The sequence below is a fragment of the Carya illinoinensis genome, chromosome 3 (genome assembly GCF_018687715.1).
Source record: "Carya illinoinensis cultivar Pawnee chromosome 3, C.illinoinensisPawnee_v1, whole genome shotgun sequence".
Classification (NCBI taxonomy): domain Eukaryota; kingdom Viridiplantae; phylum Streptophyta; class Magnoliopsida; order Fagales; family Juglandaceae; genus Carya; species Carya illinoinensis.
The window spans coordinates 9,324,025-9,349,183 of NC_056754.1; the positions used below are offsets into that span (position 1 = coordinate 9,324,025).

The 25,159-nt window shown below is 36.0% G+C and overlaps 2 protein-coding genes across 23 annotated transcripts; one reads left to right on the forward strand and one right to left on the reverse strand.

Moving 5' to 3' along the window:
* The first annotated feature begins 6,819 nt into the window (after window positions 1-6,819).
* LOC122303118 (luc7-like protein 3) lies at window positions 6,820-12,552 on the forward strand. Of its 22 annotated transcripts, XR_006240617.1 has the most exons (11): window positions 7,191-7,340; window positions 7,549-7,677; window positions 8,068-8,107; window positions 9,914-9,989; window positions 10,073-10,273; window positions 10,566-10,778; window positions 10,863-11,260; window positions 11,353-11,640; window positions 11,763-11,790; window positions 12,051-12,135; window positions 12,312-12,552. XR_006240617.1 is itself a non-coding variant. In XM_043114730.1 (9 exons), exons 2-8 carry the CDS (start codon window positions 7,298-7,300, stop codon window positions 11,217-11,219), a joined length of 1,059 nt encoding a protein of 352 aa, XP_042970664.1. In that variant the 5' UTR covers window positions 6,820-6,868; window positions 7,227-7,297; the 3' UTR covers window positions 11,220-11,260; window positions 11,353-12,552. The 22 variants fall into 22 exon arrangements, 2 of the variants coding, with proteins under 2 accessions (XP_042970664.1, XP_042970663.1); XR_006240615.1 differs by having other exon boundaries at window positions 11,353-11,790; XR_006240612.1 differs by having other exon boundaries at window positions 11,989-12,552.
* A 1,030-nt stretch (window positions 12,553-13,582) lies between these two features.
* On the reverse strand, window positions 13,583-24,037 carry LOC122303119 (conserved oligomeric Golgi complex subunit 7). The gene is made up of 10 exons (XM_043114731.1): window positions 23,626-24,037; window positions 19,364-19,453; window positions 18,950-19,069; window positions 18,757-18,858; window positions 18,357-18,637; window positions 17,693-17,838; window positions 17,175-17,373; window positions 15,912-16,596; window positions 14,615-14,947; window positions 13,583-13,999 (listed from the first exon to the last, which is right to left on the reverse strand). Exons 1-10 carry the CDS (start codon window positions 23,908-23,910, stop codon window positions 13,721-13,723), a joined length of 2,520 nt encoding a protein of 839 aa, XP_042970665.1. The 5' UTR covers window positions 23,911-24,037; the 3' UTR covers window positions 13,583-13,720.
* Window positions 24,038-25,159: the final 1,122 nt, after the last annotated feature.

The window sequence follows — 25,159 nt, forward strand, 5'->3', positions numbered from 1 at the left end:
TTGTGGAACCGGATGAGGATTATATGAATTCTTTACTAAAAGGACCTTGTTGCTTGTCAAAGGAAATGGTTATACTTTTTAAATTCAATGTGCATGTGTAAAGCAGTTTACTTGGATGTAAAAATTCTCATTTCACTTCTTAGCTCTCTTTTTCGTAGTCATCTCTGTTTTGTTGCTTTGCCATCTATATATATATATATATATATCAGAGTGGTATGACCGACCAAGATAAGGTAAAAATTCGAAATCCTTCTTCATTTACTGTAAAATTTCTTATCTTGTACATTGGTTTAACATTTGTTTTTTTTTTTCCATGCAAGTTCGACAAGGCCAAGGTTATGTACCAAGCGCTAGAAAAATGCTCCTTCCAATTTGAGCATTGTTGGCACCTGTTGAAGGACCAACCTAAGTGGATTTGGCGCGCCACAAAGGAGGATCCAAAACGAAGGAAGACGATGTCCCCATCCCCGACCCCAACTCGATGTTCTGGCGCTACAATTGATTCAGCCTTTGATATGGAGGCGGATGAAGTCATGGAGAATGAAGTTATTGAGTTGGATCGACCAATTGGAAGGAAAGCTGAGAAAGGAAAACGAAAGGCCCAAAGCAAGCAAGCAGAGGAAAATTTCCAACTCAGGAAGATGAAGTATACTCTTTTGGAGGAGTCACGCACTCAGGAGAAAGAGTTTTATCGAATGAAGGCCGAGAAGATGGAGTATGACAAGGAAAAAGAAGAAAAAAAATTACGCCTTGAGGATGAACGACTGAGGTTGGAGGCCGAGAAGATGGTAATTGAGAGGGAAAAGGAGCTCGCCAAAATTCGTCAAGATGACGAAAGGTTAAGGTTGGAGGCGCAAAAAGTGGAGCTCGCCGCGAAAGAAAGTGATCAGCGCATTATGATGATGGACTTGAGTGGCATGCCTGAAATGCAACGGTTATATTTCCAGCAACTCCAGAGGGAAATCATGGCGAGACGCAGTACTTGTCAAGATTGAACTTCTTGTTTTTTAATATTATTGGTTTCAGTTGGCCATCTTATATTTTGTTTTGAACAATGATAAATGTATAAAAAGCATGTGATTGTATTTTTTAACAATTTTAGTATTGTAGCCTCAATATGCTTGTGCAAGTAATATGTTATTTTAAATTTGCCTTTTTATTAAAAATAAAAATTTCATCATCATATAGATTGCAAAGCTTATACGTTAGGAAAGGCATTACTAAAGGAAAATTACCATTAACATAGTTACCAATGACACGAAGGAAATACAAATGCAAAGCAACTCAATTCAAATATAAAAGTAAATAACACGAAAGAAATACAAACTCAAAGCAAATTAAGTTAAACATAATACGATAAATAACATGAAGGAAATACAAATGCATGCCATATCAACTCAAACAATAAAAGTAAATAACACGAAGGAAAAGAGGTCATAGTTTGAATGCAACAGGGTTAATGTTGGGAATATAATAACCATTGATGTTCAATTAGATCTTCTTGGAGCTGATGATGTGCCGCGCTATCTCTAATATGATGATGACGCTGGATGAAGTTCGTAAGCTCAATTGTATGATTGCGTGACAATTCTGGGAGATCATCATCAAGTTGATCATACTCAATGTTCAGACTCTCACTATCATCGCGTTCGTCTTCAATGATCATATTATGTAAAATAACACATGCTTTCATAATATTTATTAGGTCCTTCACTTTGAATATTCGGGAAGGTCCACGAATGATAGCAAATCGTTGTTGAAGTACTCCGAATGCACGCTCGACATCTTTTCTTGCGGATTCTTGTGCTTTCACAAAATTTTTCTTCTTGTTCCCTCGTGGTGATGGAATCGTCTTCACAAAAGTTCGCCACTTGGGATAAATACCATCCGCAAGGTAATACCCCATAGTGTAGTCGTTGCCATTGATAGTGTAATTGACAGCAGGAGCACGCCCTTGAGCAAGTTCCGTAAAAATAAAAGATCTTTCTAGCACATTTATGTCGTTATGTGAACCGGGCATACCGAAAAATGCATGCCATATCCAAAGATCATATGAAGCAACTGCTTCTAAAATAATAGTTGGTTCATGGATGTGGCCAGAGTACATACCTTTCCAGGCTGCAGGACAATTTTTCCACTTCCAATGCATGCAATCAATGCTTCCGAGCATTCCTGGGAATCCTCGTTGTTCACCAACCAACAGCAATCGGGCTATATCATTAGCATTTGGAGACCGCAAATATTCATCTGAAAAAACATTTACTATTGTCTCAGAGAATCTTTTTAGGCTCTCCATTGCGGTGCTTTCACCGATACGTATGTATTCATCCATAAAATCTCCAGTAACCCCATACGCCAGCATTCTAAGTGCTGCGGTTATTTTTTGCATAGAAGATAAACCGAGTCTTCCGGCATTATCTCTTCTCTGGACGAAATACGGCTCGTAAGACTCTACCTCATTTAGAATACGAAGAAATAGGGGACGGCTCATCCGAAATCTCCTTCGAAATAGATTCGAGGGATATACTGAATTTTCTGCGAAATAATCACGAAATAGGCGCTCGTGCCCCTGGGCATGATCACGCCGAATAAACTTACGTGGGTGCCTATTGTCACGCTGCCTTGATGACTGTCCATCGACCTCCTCAGTATGAACATCGCTATCATCTTCAGAGGATACGTATGTCAATAATTTGCGAAAGAATGTACGAGCCATTTGATGAAAGGAGTGGGAGATGAAAGGATAGAATAGAAACTTTACTCTATAAATGAAATGAGACTTGAGTTTGTGAGAATGTGAATGTTAGCAATATGCTAATTTATAGAGGAAAAAGTTACCGTTACACTACAAACAAAAAATGTTACCGTTTGAGAGAAGACAAAAAAAGTTACCGTTAGAGAAAAGACAAAAAATATTACCGTTGAAAAAATGACAAAAAATGTTACCGTTGTAAAAAGGACATAAAATATAACCGTTGGAGAAAGGACAGGTAATATTACCGTTACAACCAATTTTAAAAAATAAAACATCAATACGTGACTACGGATCCTCATTAATCTTTAATTGATAAAGTGTACTCTTCTAAATAAAATTTCCATCACGTTAGAAAATGTAGTAAATTTATTAATAAAATTTACTATTTTTATAATACGATTAATGATTTGAAAAAATACTGTATTGGGTAGTCAAAATCATATAAATATTTAGTAGAAAGTGATATTTGAAAAAAAGATAATAAGACAAAAGAGTTAGTAGTTAGGATTGTAAATGGAAGAGAGAGAATAAAGTAATAAAAAAAGAATAGAGAAATATTATTTAATAGAATAGAGACAGGGATGAGGAATGGGATGTAGGAGGTTTTTAGAAGATGAATAAAATTTAGGGATAAATTTGAGGAAATGTGATTTTGAGTTAAATTATAGGGATGGAAATGGGAAACCGGATGGGGATGCTCTTATGCGTGCGATTGTCTATATTTTGCAAGATTTTTTTTTGAAGAATATTTTACAAGATTTGGATCGACAGTACAAAACTTGAAAATTGAATATATTATTATTATACTTTTTTTTTATTTTAAAATTTTAAAAATCTGAATAAAGAAATACAATGTGCATAACGAGAGAGATTTTTGTTTAGACTTTTTTTTTAAGTAATGCTACATTAGTTATAGAGTATATAAACGTCACGTAATTATTTAAAAAAAAATAAAATCTACGATTAAAAGTTAATTTTTTTTTTTATGTAGGTCTTATATTAATTTATTTTTTAAAAAAAATTATAGGACACTTGCATAATTACGATTGTAAATATTATTTCTATAAAGCTTATGCCTTTCCCAATGACTTATGAATATAATTTTCTAATTACTGATAGTACACATTTTGCAATACACTCACTCACACTCAGCACCAAATACACCGTCTCCGATTACAACGCTAGATGAGTTGCCATACGATTTCTCATGAGCCTCCTCTCTTCTCATCTCTTGTCTTATCCACGTTTAAAAAACTGCATTACGCTGGTTGTTCCAGCATGGCTGGGCTTGGCTCTAGTGGAACTAACTAGGGAATGCCCATTTCTGACATATTATAGCAAAAGAAACACAAAAATGATTCTACAGAAGGTACCTTTGAAAATGAAAGTATAGAAAAAATATTGTAAGAAAAAAAAGAAGAAACTGAGAAATGCATACCCAAAATAGAGTATTCCAGTTATTTGAATTGACATCTTTTAGGCTTCTGTAAATAAATGGAATGTGATTACTGAAATTTAAAGTCTCATTTATAGTTGAAGCGTATGATGTACTTCATGTTGATAGGCAAGAAAATGAAGTAATTCATTTTACTTGCAAGGCATGTTCGTTTTGTGGATAACACTATTTATTTAGTGGTGGCGTCAAGGTCAAGATTGAGAGAGGGAGGCTAGGGTTTCTTCGGATTGAGAGAGAGAGAGAGAGTCAGATTGTGGGGGGGGGGGGGGGGGGGGGGGGGGGGGAATCGGGATGCAGGGTGCCAGGGGCATATAACCCAGTGCCAAAACGGCGTCGTTTTGGCACTGGGTTTGAGTTTTAAAAGAATCCGGGTACCGGATTTAAAATCCGAGTACCGGGTTTAAATCCGATACCCGACCCGGGTGCACTCGGGTTTTAGAAACCGAGTACCGGCCCGGGTGTTTTCCGGGCCGGTGCCCATAACCGGACCGAAACCCGGTTATCCGGGTTCCGGGTTCCGGACCGGGCCGGAAAAAAATCCGGCCCGATTGCCCAGCCCTAAGCGTATGATGTACTTCATGTTGATAGGCAAGAAAATGAAGTAATTCATTTTACTTGCAAGGCATGTTCCTTTTGTGGATAACACTATTTATTTAGTGGTGGCGTCAAGGTCAAGATTTTATTGTCTAGAATTTTGCTAGATGTTGATTTGTAATTGTATGGTATTGATTTTGTTATTGATTTTAAAGAAATGATATTTACATAGTGGAGTTTGTTAATACTGCATGAATTTTTTAAAAAAATTGAATAAATATGGAATTTATATATAAAAATTAATTAATTTTTTAATAGTAAATTTTACTATTTTTTAAAATAATTATAAGATATTTGTCTACTTTACAACTTTACATAACATTACTTTTAATTTAATTATGAAATGACGTTGTTATGTTCTCAAAGAAAAGAAAATAATGGGTCACCAATTAACTCTGGCGGTTTCAAATAAGGCACAAATGGTGCAATTCAATGAAGCACCCAATAGGTAACATGATAAACATTTCAGAGATCGTATACATGTAACCTAATATTCTAAACGTGTATGAGGCACGCACGACCAAAATCTCTACTGAGATATTATATATTAAATATTTGCTGAGTAACAACATTAATGGTAGAGCCTACGAGTCCCGATTCTCTTCAGTTCAGTAGGCTTCTTCATCTCTTGAACAAGGGGATGGTTGATGAGGGTCATTGGCATGACAACATTCTCCGAGAGGCGACTGTTCATCTTTCTATGCTCCACACGCAAGGCGCAGCAGTGCCCACAAGCATAATGGACCACTCAAAATAAATTCAATACTCAGCACAATGTTACTTCTAGGCATGCAATCCGACCCAAATGAGTCGGCTTTTGGGCCAACCCGACCCGCTGCACATTTCCATAATGGGGCACATTTTGAACATAGGGAAACAAGTTTGCGGAAAAGGAGTTGTGATGGGAGTGAGATATATCACATCCAACATAGTTTTTAAAACCCAACTCATCAAAAGGTCGTCACTAAAAAATAAAGGAAGAGAGTAAGAAAGGGAATAGTGAAGGGATAAGGGAAAGCAAAATGTTAGCGTGTCAAAAGAAAAAAAGACAGGGACATAAATGAGGGATGAAGTGACCAAAATAAAGAAGGCAGGAGATAAAATGCACCATACGATTTCAAAGACTTTTGACCAGACTTCTCCAATAAGGTTTCTTAAACCTCAAAACGGGTTTAAGCAAAAAGATCTCAACCAGAAGATAGATTACCTTTGAGATCTATTGCATAGTGAGGACGATAGACTGTAAAATAAGTTTATTATAGTAGATTCTCTCATCCTTGAACTCCTGTGAACGTAGACCCTATGCTAAATCATGCAAATCTACACGTCTCCCTCTATTAATTTTCTCTATATTTATTTACTATTTATTGTCATTGATGTATGCACGGATACCATATAACCACATCGGACGATCATCGAGAGCTTCACATAACATTGATCTAAACTCGAACCACCTTAGCACAGTCGATAATGAATCTTTCTTCCATTTTGAATTTATGTACCATATTTTGGCGTTAACAAGAGTAATGATAAATACGGTATTAGAACGTGTAAATTTCGTATATTTTTTTTTTAAAAAAAAGAAAAAAAGAAAAATAGTTCACAAGTTTCATGCAATTTAAGTTACTACATTAGCCAAACAAACAGAATTAGCTAGACTTTAATGGCCTAAGTTTGTAGACTTTAATGGCCTAAGTTTTCATGATTTTCTTGTTTCTAATGTATCGAACTAGATAGATGCTCCACCTGTATACCTTCTTGTGTACTTGGACTCTGTCCTTTATCATTAATACTACCGTTTACTTATCAAAAAAAAACAAACAGAATTAGCTAATTTAATTTATAATAAAAATAATTTTACAATTTAATTTACTACATTATATTTTCGTACACTCATTTTACAATTATAAAATTCTTGTAAATAAATTAAAAAAAATTGCAAAGAAATAAAACAATCCTGGGATAAGAATCTCCTTGCACCAGTATAGGAAAATCCTTGACCCACAAAATAGGAATAGTCACTGCGTCCCACGGAGCCCCCAAACGCCACAAAATCCCCCAATTCTTAGAGCATTAGCAATGGTTTATTCATCTTTATTTTTGAAGTCAAATTTGAATAAACTTGCCACAATTTCATCTACATTGATTTATTTATCTTCATAATTTTAAATAACTATGAAAAGTGGTTATTCATGTTTGAAGATGTCCTTTTCATTCTTCAAACATTATTTTATTGTTTTTTCTCTCTCCTCCCAACTCTCTCTTTTCTCTCTTTTCTTTTTTCTCTTCTCTCTCTTTATTATTTTATTATTATTTGATCAAAAAATACATAATCCAATGTAGGAATTTTTCTTCATATTCAAAATCAATCTTCAAAACATATAATTTTACATATGAAGATAAAGAAACCATTGCTAATGCTCTTAAGAAAACCCTAAAACCCGCTCTGAGTGTGCAATTCCATCAGTCTTACTTAAAACGCTCCCTTAGCCATGGACGCTCAGAGAGCTCTGCTTGATGAACTAATGGGTGCAAGTATTACCCTCTAAACCCTAAATCCCGTTTATTCAATGATTTAAGTATCCCCCTGATTATCTGTTATTTGATGCTTATATGAAATTTTTGGTTCATTAGGGCTGTAATTTTGTTTTTTATTATTCTGATTTAATTAAATATGTACATCAAAGGGTGGATCTTGATTTCACTTTTTATCTTTTTGGTTTGCTTTTGGCCAATTTTTTAGCTCGTAATTTGACGGAGGAAGAGAGAAAGGGATTCAAGGAGATAACTTGGGATGATAAGGAGGTTTGTGCTTGCTATATGGTTCGATTTTGCCCGCATGATCTCTTCGTCAATACGCGGAGCGATCTAGGTGAGCCGAAATGAAATCTCTCCCTGATTTCGCCTAGTGTGAGATTCCCTTTTTTTGCTGAGAAAACACAGGAAAAGAGGAGAATATTAATTTACTTGTGATTGCTTGAGTTAAAGTTTTGCCCCTGTTTAATTGATGAGAACACTCGGTAATGAAATGGAGAATAACTAGAATCTTTGAAAGAATGTGTTTGCTGTGTCGAGTCTTCTAATTTAATATAGCTAATCGTGTTTGTTTGGCTCAGTGGCGAAAATGTTTTAGTTACTCGGCTTCCCAAATTTTGGTTTAATTTCTTTTGCTATATTTATCAACATCCAATTGGAGCGTTTGTTTTTATGTTTGCTGAGTTCAAGATTTGACTAATTATTTCCTGTTGTGCTTTTGTTGCAGGACCTTGCCCTAGAATACATGATCCAAAGCTGAAAGAAAGGTTATTAATTTGAACTGTTAGTTATGAACTGTTGTTTGCATTTTCTTGCCGGGCTTACATTGTATGTGTTCATGATTCATGCAATCAGAAAGTACTTATTTGGTTGTCAAATGTATTGTCGTTAAGCTGTGAAACATTTGATTATATATTGTGACAGCGAGCTTTCTTGGATCTTAAAGTTTTTTAACGCTTGATCAGAACGACCAGTTTATGTTGAGACAATGGATCTTGTATTTATATGATTACGTTTGCTGCTTATGGGTGGTGTAGGATGGAACATAGATTTGCCTTACATGGTATGCTAAGCTGTTGCTGGTTTTTTCGTTTTCGAGGTAACCGGTCTAGCATTATGATCAGATACATGCAAGAAGCGGAGAATAAATTATTCTTCTAAATCATCAAATTAATAACGGGCTGTTTATTTGGATCGTGTTTTAAGTGCTTAGAATGTGGGTCATGTGAAATTTCATGTTTAAAGGCAAATATTATTTCCATGCTTCCATATGCATATTTACTACAAGTCCTCTGTTCCATTGGGCTGCCTCTCTAGATTTTAATGGGCTGAGTTTCCACTGATTTTCTTGTATCTTTTTCTATTTCTAATTATGTGTTACTTGTATACGTCCAATGTACTTGGGCTATGCATTTTGCCTTTTTTAAGAAATTCCTAATTAATAATTTTTTTTAAGAAAAGTAAGTTTCTTGATTAAGTGGAATCTGTCAGCTTTTCCTTATCAAGTGATTAAGATATAATTTTTAGCTCATTATAAAGCCCTAGGTAATTTCAAAAAAGGGAATGTAGCATATTTATAATATTTGGGCTTATTAGAGATAGTTATTGAAATCTATCTCTTGTAGGCCATTAATTCAAGAGTATTAACAGGTTTTGACAAGTTTAATTTATATTTTCTCTTTAAAGATGAAGCTATCAATTGGGGGTTCTTTTCTAATATTTATTGTGAATTTACACGACATTGACTGTATCACTATATAGGCCGAGCGATTGAAAAAATTAAAATCCAATTCACTATTTGTATAAATCATAAAAATTTTTGCATCAAGGCCTGAGGGATGCCATTACAAGTTTTCTCGTATGTAGTTCTGTATTTTGAGTACGGTTTCCTATTATGTTTTCATTAATCTGGTGCCAAAACAAAATGGCCATGTTCCCCTTCATCCCCGCTAGCCCAACAACCATATTTCTGATTCGGTCGAGTTTTGAGAATATGCCTTATGTTAATTCTGCTCAGTCACCTAGTTCAGATACAACTGCCCAATTCATGCAACCTTTTATATGGCTGCTATATAGTTTTCAGTGGCAGAGGTTTTACACATTATTGGATCTGTATTTTGAGCATTTCATTTATTGGAGAAGGAAAAATGTTTACAATTTACTATTAGCAAATGGTTATTTTATGTTGTCTTGGCAATGTTGGCTGTCTGTATAGCTATAAATTATTATGTATCCAGCTATCTGTTGTATCTTACCGTGGAAAGCGCTGAATATTCACAGTAAGACAACATTTTCCTCTTAATAGCTGAAATTTTAAGATTTTAAAGTGCAGAAGATGTTGGTGGTCATTGCTGTCTGTATTTTTGGCAACTGCTGTGTCTGTGGTACCTGTAAATGCGCGTCTTACATATTAGATTTGTACTTCTCACTCAATTTGTTGGGTCTTTTGTAGTTTGTGCATCATTTTAGCTCACAACCCGCAATAATATTTTTTCTTTGTTATAATATGATTCTTCAATTATATTTCTGTATTTCTGGGCATTAATGGTTGTTTTATATTTTGGTGGCTCTAGTTTTGAGAAGTCTCCAAGACATGATGCATATGTGCCAAAATTTGAAGCTGAACTTGCTCAGTTTTGTGAAAAATTGGTGGGTGCCAAATATTCTTTCCACGACCCCCCCTCCCCCCAAAAAAAGTCTATAATTCCATCATAGTACTTGCCCTATTGTAGGTGATGGACTTGGATAGAAGAGTTAGGCGTGGGCGTTCTCGCCTTGCTCAAGAGGTGGAACCCACCCCAGCACCTCCACTATCAGCTGAAAAATCTGAACAGTTCTCTTTGCTGGAAGAAAAAATAAAGAACCTGCTGGAACAAGTAGAGGCCCTTGGTGAAGCTGGGAAGGTTGATGAAGCTGAAGCACTCATGAGAAAGGTGATGTTGATGTGTTTTGTTAATCATCAAAACCAAGTATTTAGACTCTTGGGTTACCAGCATTGACCAAACAGAAAGACAGACAGATAAAGCACTCCCAAATAATTCCAGAAAGTCAACTTTTACTTTCTAATCAATGCTTTAATTCCCTCCATGTTATTTTCTTATCGCATTCGTCAGATTCCCCAATTGTAGAAAAATTCAAATTTTTGGTCCCAACATTTCTAAGCTGCATCAGATTGAGGTTTCTGGGTGTTTAATGTCGAGATTTTTGGTTAACTTTCTTTTATAGGTGGAGATGCTAAATGCTGAGAAGACAGCCTTGACCCAGGAACCCCAAAATGATAAAGTGCTAATGCTTGCACAGGAAAAAAAGATGGCTCTATGCGAGACCTGTGGCTCTTTTCTAGTAGCAAATGATGCTGCTGAGAGAACCCAATCTCACGTCACAGGGAAGCAGCACATTGGCTATGGCATGGTCCGAGATTTCATCGCTGAGTACAAGGTGAGAAACTCTCTCAAAATAAGTTTGTGGAAGAGATTTATTTAATCCTTTTTTTGTGATGAAAGAGCATGACTTGTATTCCAGGAAGCTAAAGAGAAGGCAAGGGAAGAGGAAAGATTGGCTAGAGAGAAAGAAGCAGAAGAGCGGAGGAAGCAGAGGGAGAAGGATAATGAGAGGAGAAGTGGTTCGGGTGATAGGGACAGGTATCACGATCGTGATCGAGACAGGGAGCGGGATAGATACAGAGAACGAGACCAAGATCGTGATAGGTCAAGAGATGGGAATGTTAGAGGTAGTCGGGATGGAGGGAGAGAGATGGATCGTAGGTCCAGGAATGGCAGAGAAGGAGGCAGGGATAGGTACCGTGATCGGAGCAGGTCACGTTCACCTGTTAGGCGTGGTCACAGAAGATCACCTAGAAGTCCAGTTCGCCTGTATTAGTCGATTTGTCGACATATGTCTGAGCTTTAAAATTTAAAGAGGTAGATTTTTTACTCTTGAAACTTTTATGAACGTGTTTGAGGAATGAGTTATCTTGTCATCATGGGTGAAACTATTTTTTCCTATCTCACAGCTTTGTTGAGACTATACCATCTCCCTTTCATCAATAGTATTAATGGAGAAACGGGTTCAGGTAGGTATGACTTCATTGTTGAATCTGATTTTATAATATATTTTATGCTTTTTTTGAATTCTTCTATTTTTGGCGTATCTGTCTCTGAAAGTCTACCATCTCACCTATTTTTTGGTAGTCATCCTGGGCTATAGACTTTGGTCTCAGTATTTTAAGTGGTCGGATGCAAAAATTATTTGCATGAGTGACACTGCTGCTGAGAGAGATGGTGTTTTCCTCTTGTTTGAGGTAACAATTAGACCTATTTCTATCAACACAACTCCCATAGATTGATATTTTCTAGTCAGATTTCGTTCTCCTTATTCCTGGTCGTTAAATTGACTTAATCCATATTTACTCATGCCTACAAGGTAATCACTTGCAGACTATCCAGACGAGGTAATCACTTCGCTATTTTTTTTTTTTTTTTAAAGACTTTGATCGTCAATGGGTCCAAAGGCCCTGCCTTCATGAGCGACAATAGAAATAGGTGCATGCAGTGTGCGATGAACGAGCATTTATTAAGGGAAATAGATATAGGTGGGCAGTAAATCAATATATTATATTCATATTCAAACATTGCTACTTGTTTGACAGTTTTGGGGCGAGTTTTGGAGTTATTCGGATCCGACAGGTATAAGTAATTACTGTGTTTGCAGAGTTGTTCATTAAAAGAAATGTTGTTTCCACATGCATGAGACACTACTTCAGTGGGCTGGGATGCTATGTTGTGGGTTCCTGGAGGTAACCAAAAATTACAATCTACAGAATATAGCTTGTTTCTATTTAGTTTGCAGGATGAGGTAGGTAATCTGGTGAGCCTTGATTCTTATTAAAAAAAAAAAAAAAATCTGGTGAGCCTTGATGGCCAGATTGTTGCTAGCAAGTAGACAATTTATGCTAAGGAATGGTTTGTGCAGGGGAAATAGACGTTTATTGAATAGTGGCTGCTTTTGGAACTACTTGTATCCAAAGAATACAGGAAATGAGAAAACCAAATACAATTGCATCTGGAATCGGGGTGTACAGGTGCAATGCTTGTCTGCAATTGACCAGCTAATAATATTATTTTGGCAATATATGAATTTTCTGATACTGTAAATTATTAGATTGACATTTACTTATCAAAATAAAATTATTAGATTGACATTTATGCAGTAAGTGAAGTAGTGTTGGATCAGGAATATGTGATAGTAACAGTGCAATTCGTTATGGATGGTTTGGCATGTGGATAATGATAGGCAGCTTACTATCTCCTACCATCGTTTACTATTCTATAGTGTATTTGGAATTTTTATTTTTATTTTCTTTTAAGTACATCCTTAATCATTAGGAAAAAATTAACAAAATATATACTTTCACTAAGTCATTTTCTTTAACTACTAAGTAAAAAAAAATTTAAGTACTCAAAAGGATGAGTGCTGAGAAGTGGAGAAGTGATGTGACTGTAAAGAAACAAAGTTAAAAAAATAGAGTAGTGAACGGGTGCTAGTAGGTGGTAAATCCATCATTATCCTTTAATCATTATTTAATCACTACCAACTTAAACTTTCAAATAAGAAAAATACTATTTCAAATTTCCAAACAAAAATTATATTTAAACAATTTGTTAACTTCATAAAATTTGTATTCAATTCTCACTCATTTTTTAAAATCTAATAAAACATCTTAACTAAAATTATTTCATTATTATTCATATATATTCATAGATATTCTAAATATACAAATGGTGTTTTATTTTTTTTAATTGAGGAAAAGGAGCAAACAGGACCTATTAACCGTGTGAAGCTGCCTCTGAAGGAGACTGATTCATTCTCTTTTCATAATTTTGCCCAATTTGCTTAAGAACTACTATCCTGCTCTGAATTCCTCCCTTAGAAGTTCAGAACACATTTCTTCATCATTTTCCTCTTAATATATGCCAAATGCACAAAAACTTAATTAACTAACTCTGAACTAACAAGATTGCCTGCTCACAGGCACTTTTAGCTTCAAAACATGCGATCATAATGCGTCACAAAAATCCTTCAGCATTAACATTGACGGTAGTAGTTGGACCAATTAGTTACTGTACAACCACAACCCGCTCAAACTTTTCAAGAATTTTTAACCAGGCATGTGATTATAATACAGTAAACAAAAGCTTCTCGCATTTTTAATCTCATAAAGTGATACAATTTAGAGCTTATAATTTTGAATGCAAAAGATAGGCTCCAGCTTCGAGCTTTCATTTCTTCCGTAATATAGAGATCAAAATAATAGCATCCCAGAACAAAGGCAAGTTCATCCAATTTTGACATGGAAAATTTTCTCAGAAAAGGAATCTTCACTAATCTAAACTTACACGCCGCATCTTACACACAAGGTTTGCTGTTGGAAGATCAAGCTGGTTTCCTGAATCTGACTTCAGAAGATCTTTCAGCTGCTCTCTTGGGGTAGAAAGGCAAGTGTGGAATGTGGCAATGACCAGGGGGATTGGCATTGATAGCGCAGAAAGGACATTACTAAGATACTCGATATCCACTGATAGCTGTTGGGCTCCACGATCTGATATGTACTGAATTCCCCGCAATTGGTCCATGTAAAGCGCAGTTGCACCCTCTGCAACCTATAATACAGAAGAAACAACACCCACAGGCAAGTTGGTCCAGTAAGTTCATGTGCAGGCATAATATCAAAGAATTGTGTTCCAAGACGAAGAATAATTATCAGAACAAAATATATGGGAGTGACTTTTAACCAAGCTTCAACGCATCAAGTGGGTTCTAAAGTACCATATCAAGGCATCGTGTACATGCATGAACCACCTAGGCCAAGATTATCTGATTATAATCTGAATAATTGAGGTCAGTCCAGAAGTTACTGGGGTCAGGGTTTGGTGCCCAACCTTTTGAAGTTCAACTTCAAGTGAAAACCCACCAACTGATCGCTGAGAAAAGCATACTGGTGTCCTATTTATAGGAATTACTGTTTTCTTTGCAATAATCAAATAAAAAAAAAAACAAGAAACAGGAACTTTAAGCCAATCAGACTATCCACATCGCCCAGGTTCCCAAATGGCACCCATATATTTAGGTTCGAACCAATTTGATACTACATCCACATTTATTTACAAGTCAAACATTTAAAAACAATAATCAAGAACAACAAAGATGCTCAACTGCTCATAACAGTTTTTGCAACGAGATTAACAACTTTTTCTATTTGGTATTTGATTGTTTACCTTGAACATCCATTCTGTCGCAAAAAGCTGTGCCTCATCATTGTTTGCATCATTGTTGGAGATGCCCTCAGCAAGTGGCTCCAACTGCTGGGGTAGCGTTAATAGATATTCACCAACACTGGTTACATAGGACTGGGGGTATGCACTGAAGGTTGGAAGAGGGAAAGCACTTTGTTCCTCAATGGACGCCCAAATTGGCAAACGAGATACATCACTGAGGCGTTGCCGTACTTTAGATATGAGGACATCATATACAAGTTCATTCACCGCATCAACAAATGCTGCAACCCTCTGAGATGCAAGTGGAAGTGAATGGAATCGGGGATCTTTAGACTGCAAGGCAACAAGAGATAATATAACTATACGTGAGAAGGGAAAAAGAAAAATTCCAAGCCAAAGAAAATTTTTTTTAAAAAATGGAGACATTGGGAGGGTACAAGCAAAGAAAAAATGAGGCTAACATTTATGGTCTAAAAAAAAACAAAAATTACGAAAAATAAAGAATAAATAATATGAGATTGCCCGGTTAAAATATAGTTTTTTTTTTTTTTTTGTAAGTAAGAAAAAATTATTGGTCCTCATTATAGAGTATACCGCGTGTGTACTTGGGCCTTGCCTGATAATGAGGATCAATCATTTTTTCTTACTTATAAAAAAAAAGAAATATACGTATATATATAGTTTTATTTTAGTTTCGCAGAGATTGTCAAGTTAAAATATAGTTTTATTTTAGCTTCGTATCAAATGCTTAGATACTTTAGTTGCTTGCTAATTTTGTTTCCTTCTCCTTTTCTTTTAAGGTGTCTTTTCCTCGGCCTTTTTTCCTAAGTTTTTTTCTTTATTTTTTAAGATAATACACTTCACACTATCAAACTACCAGGGGTCTTGCACGTTCATTCTAAATTATCAAAACTAACACATTGCACCCTCCAGCTACAAAAGACTTATACTTTGCATTCTCATCGACTTCCAGCCATTAAGATGGATGAAAAATAGATGATAATGCACAATCTTGACCGCCATTTCCCTTCACACATTGCACCCTTCAGCTACAAAGTGCACAACCCATGACAGTTTTTTATAGGTAAACAACCCATGATATTTTGAGGGTACAAAGTGTATTTTTAATCCAGTAGTTTTATAGCCTCGTCTCTATGTTCCATTGTCTTCATTTTTATCCACAGAACAAAATGAAAATTATGTTTTATGCTTAAGATTATTGAAAAAAAAAAAGATCTCAGGTATGACATTAACATCCAGATTTCCCTAGCAAATTGAAGGAAGAAAATATCTCTACCTGATTTAAAAGATTAAAGAGTTTCCTGGCCTTCTCGGGAACATCAACGAGCCGCACAGCTGCCACATCCAAGGCAGCTCTTCCACCCAAAGACAACTCCCCAGTTCCATGATCACTGACAAAATGTGACTGATTTTGGTCCAGACTTGAACCAAATACTGAAAGAGACAAACTTGTGCTCAACCTAGCAAGTGTAGCTCTCAAGGAAGCTTCTAAGACAGAAGACCTGCTTGTTAAACAATCTGCAACTGTGAGGATCTGCAAAGCCCCTTGGACAATCGACCACTCCTCCTCATTGGAGATCAAGTCAACTTTGCGTACATTTTGATTTCCGTCCTTTTTGTCTGATCCCGTCTCCTTCTTTAAACCAACACCATCAACACCATGATCCACTCCACAGACAACTCTTAAAGATTTAAGTGTTTCTTGGAGGGTAGAAATGTACTGTAACATTATGTCATCAAGTGCAAGAATTAGCTCATCAGCCTCAGAACCACCAGTAAAGCTGATACACCTCTCAACAGCTGCTTCAAGAAGTACAATGACTTGGGGAATAGATTCCTCCATTCTACGAACGGTTTCACTGAGTTCAATTCCCTGGGCTCCCACACCGCGAGTAACTGCTCCCCTCAGATCCACTGCTCCAATCTCAGAGGAGAGGATGGCACGCTCCATCTGTCCATAACTGCAACACATATTTCATGATTAATTAACAAATTAAAAACCTTGGGATCCATTGTCCAATTAATTACATTTAAAGCAAAACAAATGCAAATCAGAGAGAGTTGGGTGTATGGAGAAAGAGAAATGATATTTGCAATCGTTGAGTGCACAAGCGCTGCGCAATCCCTTTGAAAAAAGTGATTAAATACAGGACCTACATGAAAAATAAAATAAAAATAAAAATAATTTTTTAATAGTGGGCCCCACTCTTTTTCAAAAGGATTACGTGCCGCTTGCACATTCTACAACTGTATCTAGCATTACTCATGGAGAAATTAGCAGACATTTACATTGCTTGAAAGCCAATGTTCTAAACTCAAATCATCATGTAGAAAATGAATAAAATAAATGTAGAAAATAGTATATTACAGAACATCGATATTAAAAATTTCTCAATCATATTCATACTGACGTCTGTAATCACATTTGTCAGGGTTCTCCATGCGTATCCAGAGATGAAGCTATAATGGGAATTTAAGGATGATAAAATGCACTTATACTGCAAAGTTAATATCTTTGTAGTTTAGTTTAAATTTTCACCTCTTTTTGAATGCATCATAAGGAAAATACAGTGCTTTCAAGGTGTCCATCAAAACTCGGAGATCTGATTCTGAAAACAAGTGCTGAATATTCCTTGCAAAGGTCCCCGTCATATTGTGTAATTCAATCAGAGTCTCCAGATGCTTAGTCTGAATTTTAATACCCTTTGGCATATCCCCAGATAGGTTATCCAAAATACCTGAAGTCAAAAGAGGAAAGTTAGGATCAGATATTCTGTTCCTGAGTTCAAAATAAGAAAAAAAGCTAATTCAATTCGTGGAATAAATCTAACCACAACTTGGAATCAAATTTAAAATCTCAGGCTTTATTACTACCACATGCCATTAATGTTTAGGCACACATGCCATTATTAAGATTAATACGAGGAACAGATTTTTTTTTTTTTTTTTGGATAAATAAGATTAATACGAGGAACAGTATCAGATCATATAGAACATTTAAACTTAAAAGCATAACTATGATCCTCAACAACAAACTATGAAGATGTCAGATACAACCTTTAGCTAATGCTTTTGTTTCAGGAACAGCATTTCCAGTAGCAAGGTTGATACGAGAAACAAAACTCGACCCTACAGCAGCCATTGTCTCGATTAGTAGCTTCGGGACAAGAGTTTTATAATCATCTGGAAAAGCAACCATACACCTGCAAACAATAGTAGAAGTTGAAAGCTAAAATTCCACAGCTGAAAAATAACAACATCTTTTGTATGAACATCAAGCAACACATTCCGAGCTGCAATAAGCATGTAGTAAGAAATCCATATAGGAAACAACAACTAATCTGAATGAATAAGACTTCTGAAGTATTCTCAATGTGCAATGCCCATTGTGGCAATTAATCTACTACAATTGTCTGTTTGTTAACCAGGAAAGAGACGTCATTATACAGATATAAAATCAAAGACACACACACACACATATATATATATAGATATGCACATCAACACATTAATATATAGGTTAGAAAACTATGATTATTGAGATAAGAGGGGAAATTATATCTTAATCACTTCAAGGTTTAGAGGCAAAAGTCTGTTTGTGAAAACTTCATTACTTCAAGAATGTAGGACAACTTGTAACAATTTAAAAAATCATTTTATTTAAATCTCAACAAAGAACGGTGCCATAAAATATTTCAACATTGAGAAGCATGAACTATACCACTTCCATTCCTGTTCAAGATAAAGAAGCAATTCATCATAAAAAGTTGGCAACCAACTGGAGAATGAAATTGAAGGTGAACTTGATTGGAACTCATTACTACTTGATAGCTTTTCCACTTCATTCCTCTCACTAGGCAGCTTATTAGGTCGCTGTTTTAAGTCAAAATCTTCCCAGAGCTTCTTTATGGACTTGAGGTGAACTTTTGAATAGTGTAGCTCTAAAGACTTAAATCTTCCAATTCGAATGAGTATTCCCCGCAAATCTTGGGCAACATCAACCTGCATAATAATAGCATGTGATAATACCTTAAATAATCTATTTTGTGTAAGACACGTGGAGTGAACTGCAAAACAGAAGACAGCAAGTAAACAGACAAGGTTCTGAAGGAAATTCTGACCTTGCGGTTGGATAATGCATCTGTTAGACGAGGCTGCACCATTGCATCTAATCTATCTTCTAAGACCTCAAGTTGCTTCCTAACATTAGCAAATTCAGCAACCTAAAATGAAGGGTCAAAAGAGATCAAATCATGAAATTTCATGAGTATTGAACTCACCACATGATTTAAAAAGCCTAAAGAAAAATTTTACCTCCCCAACAGCAGACAAGCAATGCCTCATATTCGCCAAGGTGTCTGCAGCCCGAGGAAGATCACCACTGGCAAAGACATCCTCCACAGTTGAACTTAATTGTGTTAAGCCAGCAGCATCCTGTTATTACATGCAAACGAATCAAACAAACAACCTTCCTGTGCTACACTCATTTGGTTTCAGAGATGAGATAAGAATGTTTTAGATATAAGTTGGAAGTTAAATAAAATATTGTTAGAATATTATTTTTTAATATTATTATTGTTTTGGGATTTAAAAAAGTTGAATTGTTTATTATATTTTATGTGGGAATTTGGAAAAGTTGTAATGATGAGATAAGATGAGATGAAACACTCTCTAAATCCAAACGAGCCTCCGTGACTAAAACATACGAGAACCAGGATTTTTCTTTACCTGCAAGGTTTCATACGCTGCTTCCATTCTCTGTTTGACAGTATCAACTTTAGCAAGGGCAGATATAGATTCTGCGGAGGATCCCTCTGCCTGAAGATGATGACAACAAAATGCTTGAGAAAGAGAGAGAGAGTTGTATCGTGCATACATACTTAGATAAACATGATACCTTCCAGCTGCCAGAAGGACCACTTCCAATATTTTATGTTAACATTTTCTTTTTTATAAATAACATTTTATTTTATAGAAACATATGTAGACAAAAATATAAAAAACAAGCTTTTCCATAAAGTGATCGCCAAAATAAATATCTAACTCAATGGAAAGTCATTTTCAACAGTTTCACTTCTCAATATTAGTTCATACACAACACTTTTCTTTTCTTTTTTCTAACCAATTTATAAGCATCACTCCCTATGCCACTGCAGTACCCATTATATAGGCCTTGACATAATTGTGACAATCCAGCAAGAAAGCTCACATAGAATATAGTAGGCTTTTATAATAATGAGGAACACAACAAACACAGAAAGTACAACCAACCGGTGTAACGCTAGAACGATACCAAAAGCATTAACTATGATAAGGACAGTGTTAACTGGATAGTTAATTTCCCTGGAGTATCAGTGAAGCCTTCTGAATTTGGGTGCAGCATTCCAAATAAAAGTGTGTGACACAGGTCTCTGCAATTTCTATAGGACATCAAGTCTATTGGAACCCTGGCATTGCCATCAAAAGTAAATATTCTGTACAGGTGAACCACATTTGACAGCTTCACACTATCTCATTGTGTTCTCAATATATCAGTTTCATCACCACATCCACGTAACACTCGCTAGTACTTAAAAAAACATTTTTTTTTATAAGTAATAAAATATTTCATTGATATAAAGATAGGCATAGCCCAAGTACACTAGAGGTATACGAAAGCATACACCTATATAAGAACTAGAAACAATTGCAAGGAAATCATGAAAACTGAGACCATTCGAATCTAAAACAATGGCCCACGGAAACAAAGTCTTCCAGAAAAACTCCTAAACTCTTCCAAAGAACATTCATTATCCTCAAAATGTCTCTCATTTCGTTCACTCCAAATATACCAAAAAATACATATAGGAGCCATCTTCCATACATGCTAAAAGTTCAATGAGCCCTCTCCAGCATGGTAAAAGTTCAACCACCCTGCCCGGCATCACCCATGTTATTCCCATCTTGCTGAAAAAATAATTCCAGATATCTCTAGCAGACCCAGTGTAACAGTAGATGGTCTGTTGTTTCACCACTATTTCGACACAAACAGCACCAATCCGTTATTACAAACAGCACCAATCTGTTATTATAAGGCCACGTTTTCTAAGATTATCAATAGTCAATATCTTCCCCAAAGCTACGGTCCATACAAAGAAAGCAGCCTTCGTGGGTGCTTTACTCCTCCAAATGTTCTTACAAGGGAAATTATGCCCTTGTTGCTTGATAATAGAATCATAAAAAGAACGTACAGAGAATTTCCCTTTCCTAGAGGGTTTCCATATCATCGCATCTTCAGTTTTGGTAGCAATAGAAGTGCTATATAGCAGGTTAAAAAAATCCACCAGCATATTCACTTCCCAATCATGTGCATCCCCGAGTAAGACTAATGTTCCACTCTTGTGAACCTTGATGAATTACCCATAGATTAGCCACCATGGCTTCTTGTTCTCTTGCAACATTGAAAAATGTGGGATAAGCATCCTTCAAAGCTGTGTCTCCCACCCACGTATCGTTCCAAAAGCTGATCCTACTTCCATTCCCCAAGCACAACCGAGTGTTACCAGCAAAAGAGCCCAAACCTTTCCATATGAACTTCCATAACCCCACTCCATAGGCCCCCCCTTCCCTCTTTTGAACACCAACCCCCAACCCCCCCCCCCCCCCGGCGGGGCCTGCTTGGTTCACTACCATACTTCAAGTCAATCACCCCTTTCCATAAGGCTCCCCTCTCATAGTTATAATGCCACAACCATTTACCTAGTAATACCTTATTGAAAGCCTTCACATTCCATACCCCCAAACCACCATCTCTCAAAGGGGTACAAACCTTGTCCCAACCTACTAAATGAAACTTAAACTCATCTCCTATTCCACTCCATAAAAAATCCCGTTGAAGTCACTCCATTCTATTTGCAATGCTAGCGGGAAGGGGGAATAAGGATAAGTCATATGTGGGAAAATTGGATAAGGTACTCTTAATAAGGGTGATCCGCCCCCCTTTTGATAAATACAACCTTTTCCACCCAGCCAACCTACGCTCAAATTTTTCCAACACCCCCTCCCAAATGGACTTAGCTTTGAAAGAAGCCCCAAATGGAAGCCCAAGGTGCTTCAACTACAAAGAAGAAACCACACAACCCAAGATGTTAGCCAAACCTCTAATGTTACTTACATCCCCAACCGCGACCTTCTTTGTCTTACCAAGATTAATTTTCAACTCGGAAACAGCTTCAAAACAAAGTAAAATGACCTTCAATGATTGTATGTGTCCTGCATTTGCCTCGCATAAAATCAAGGTATCATCTGCAAACAAAAGGTAAGAAATAGTGGTAGGGCCATATGAATCTCCCACAAAAAAGCCAAAAAAAAAAAAAAATCCTCCCCCTACTGCCACCAACACTATTCTACTCAAAGCCTCCATCATTAATACAAATAAGAGAGGTGATAAAGAAGCCCACAAGATCACCATTTACCAAGACCGAGAAGTGTGCCATGGACACACAATGCCTTATCTATTGGGAAAAACAAATAAAAGATAAAAAATAAAAATAGATGATGATCAATAGTAAGCTGATTTTAGGGAAGGGTATGGGTAGGACCTCTGGCAGCCTTTTCCAAGCTGCTGGCATCTTCACCAAACAAGGTTAATCAAACCCATGCTTTGCACCCACTATATTTACACCTGAATGGTAATGCTAAATTACCTACTACATCCAACGAAAATAAAGATGCCTGACACGGGCAACTTATAAGCCAATGATGTCGTATCAACAATCTTCTTCATTAACCCAACCTGAAAACTGATGGGATCGGATCGAACTGCTCAAACCCAAGCAAAGAACCCACATCAAACATCACAACCTTAATAAAGCCATCTTGTAAACAATCATCCCCTAGTATTCTGCCGCACTCATGATGTTTAACAAAGATTTTACTTAGCAGATGAACTGGATGGACTATTTTCCTTTAAGTGCAGAAAATTTAATGCTGAGAAGATGCTAATTTATAATATATCTGAAAATCACATTTTTTAGCTACAAATGGAGAATCACACGACCATAATTCAATTTATAATTGGAAGTTGTTGGTCATTGAGATTTCCTATTAGAGTAATGCTACTCATCATTCCAATTCTTATCATCCCATGATATGTTATTAGATGATTGGAAACTATTTATTATATTTCACTTGTGAACCTATCATCTAATGTCACATGATGGAATGATAAAAAGATGATAAATAGATTTTTTCTTCCTATTATTAGAAAGTCATCTCAACTAGGCATAGTTTTATTACCCTCGCTACATATAACACTCGCATATTCTCAAATTCCAAATAGCGAAAACCCCAACACCTCAATGCCAAAACAAATCAGAACAGCTAGATTCAAGCACAAATCTGTTAAGCTTTTGTATAGGCACTCTCAATTGGCAAATAACTTAAATCTAACACTTGAAACCTGAATCAGGTTTAGGTCACCCCATTCCTCGGAAACCAAACAATACCACCCAACTATAATCAAACAAAAATGACACATCTTAACCACCAAAAAGTGCAAATCTAACCATGCAAACTTCAATTTCCTCCGAATTGCCACAATTTTCACTACGAGCAGTCCGCATATTGGTAACACTTGCATATTCTCAATTTCCGAATAATGAAAACCCCAACACCTCAATGCCAATGCAAAGCTAAACAAAGCTAAACATAGGATCCAAACACAAATCCGTAGCGCGCATATTTTCTTTACCCGTTAGGAGAAAGTGGGTTCAAATAGTTGTGCTAGGCACACTTCTACCAAATATATCCACACTATCAATTGCCAAATAACATAAATCTATAACCCGAATCTCGTTTAGGTCCCCACATTTCGTCAGTAACAAAACAATACCCCCAACAAAAAAGATACAAATCTAGCAATTCAAACTTCAATTTTTTCCGAATTGCCACATTTATCTCAGCGACCAAACACAAACAATCGGGATATTCATAGATCTATCAAATGGTACCTTCTTGAGCTTCTGGAGGATTCCGGAAACAGCCGAGCGGAGCGAGACGGCCTCGTCACGGAGGCGGATGATGTCACGGTTGGCACGTGGCACGCGGAGGAGAGCGGAAGCGCTCTGCTCCTCGAGAGAGGCGGCGATCTCTTCGGAAACCATCTGTAGCTTCATCTCCAAATCGACCAGGTGCTTGTCGAGCGAGTCTTGCGGGTGCCGGCTCTGAGTCGCCGAGTTTATCCATTTCTTCGCGTCGAAGTTCTCGCTTGAAAACGGACCTAGATCCAGCATCATGGTGACTGAGTTTGGTGGGGGGTCGGGCGACCTCACTGGGGTTTCAAGGGTGAGCGGTGATGGGCTTTACAGTTGGGGGAAGGGACAGTAACAGAGATGACGGTTACTTCTTGTTCGAAAGGGGGGTATCAAATTATCAATAATAACATTCTCCAGATTTGGGATCATAAGGGAAATTATGATAAACGACACTCGTTTAGGGAATGAGAATTGTTTGATTACATTAAAATACCAAAAAACAAAATTATAAATTAATATGAGTTTATGAGATCTATTAAATTTACTTTATAATAAAAATAATTTTATAATTTAATATATCACATTAAATCGCATTAATTTATAAATTTATTTTTATATATTATAACTAAAATATTTTACTTTTTCCGAAGATATTCCAAAGGACAATATTAAGGTAACTAGCAAATATACACATTAGTATAAATGAGTTTTTTTTAATTATTTTTTAAACATCTTTAACTATTAAAAAAATAAAAAATATATAAATTTACAAATAATCACTTCTTTAACTATTGAGAAAAAAAATATGAATAGCCACATTTAATAAACATATTTAATAATCATACTATTATTTTTCAAAATATTCCAAATGCAAAACAGTCTAAGAGTGTTGACTATAGAAATTTGTTATTTATAAGTCTGCATTCATGAGTCTAACACATTATTATTGCGTAAATTTTTTTATATCAATTAATATAAAAAGAGAATAACCATACATTTATAATTCTTTTACAACTTCAAGAACAGTCGAATCAGCAAAATTTGAACATTTTGATGAAATAGTACAACGACATCGATTGGTTACAAGAAGATATTAAATAATTATAATTCTATTATTTTTTATGTCTTTTGAATTTTTAATTTTAATGTCTAATAATAATTAATATCTTTATACATCAACTTGTAAAAAATAAAACTTAGCCAAATCCTATCTATTACGTCTCCCAATATGTCAAAAAAACTCTTACCTAGGAGTGTTCAACCAGGTACCGGATCGGGTATCCGGGTATACCCAGCCCGGAACCCGAGTTTAAAATCCAGACCGAGTTTCGGCCCGGGTATATCCGGTTATGACTCTGAGCCGAAATCCGAGTTTTATTAACCTGGAAATCCGGGTGCCGGGTAGTTTTTTTTTTTAATTCTATTTTAGAAGCAGATTTTTATGATCCTTTGAGGTAACAAGTGGAATTAATTATTCTAACTGTAATTGATTTTAATATATCTTAGGTCG

What these genes read in the sequence shown, in the direction of transcription:
- LOC122303119 (XM_043114731.1), bottom strand. Translation starts at nt 23,910, where the DNA reads ATGATGCTGGATCTAGGTCCGTTTTCAAGCGAGAACTTCGACGCGAAG. An exon ending in GCTTGTCTGCTGTTGGGGAG is followed by an intron (nt 18,859 to 18,949) that starts GTAAAATTTTTC and finishes CCTTCATTTTAG; the next exon opens with GTTGCTGAATTTGCTAATGT. An exon ending in AACAAAAGCATTAGCTAAAG is followed by an intron (nt 17,374 to 17,692) that starts GTTGTATCTGAC and finishes TTTTGACTTCAG; the next exon opens with GTATTTTGGATAACCTATCT.
- LOC122303118 (XM_043114730.1), top strand. Translation starts at nt 7,298, where the DNA reads ATGGACGCTCAGAGAGCTCTGCTTGATGAACTAATGGGTGCAA. An exon ending in CAATACGCGGAGCGATCTAG is followed by an intron (nt 7,678 to 8,067) that starts GTGAGCCGAAAT and finishes CTTTTGTTGCAG; the next exon opens with GACCTTGCCCTAGAATACAT. An exon ending in GATCCAAAGCTGAAAGAAAG is followed by an intron (nt 8,108 to 9,913) that starts GTTATTAATTTG and finishes TGGTGGCTCTAG; the next exon opens with TTTTGAGAAGTCTCCAAGAC.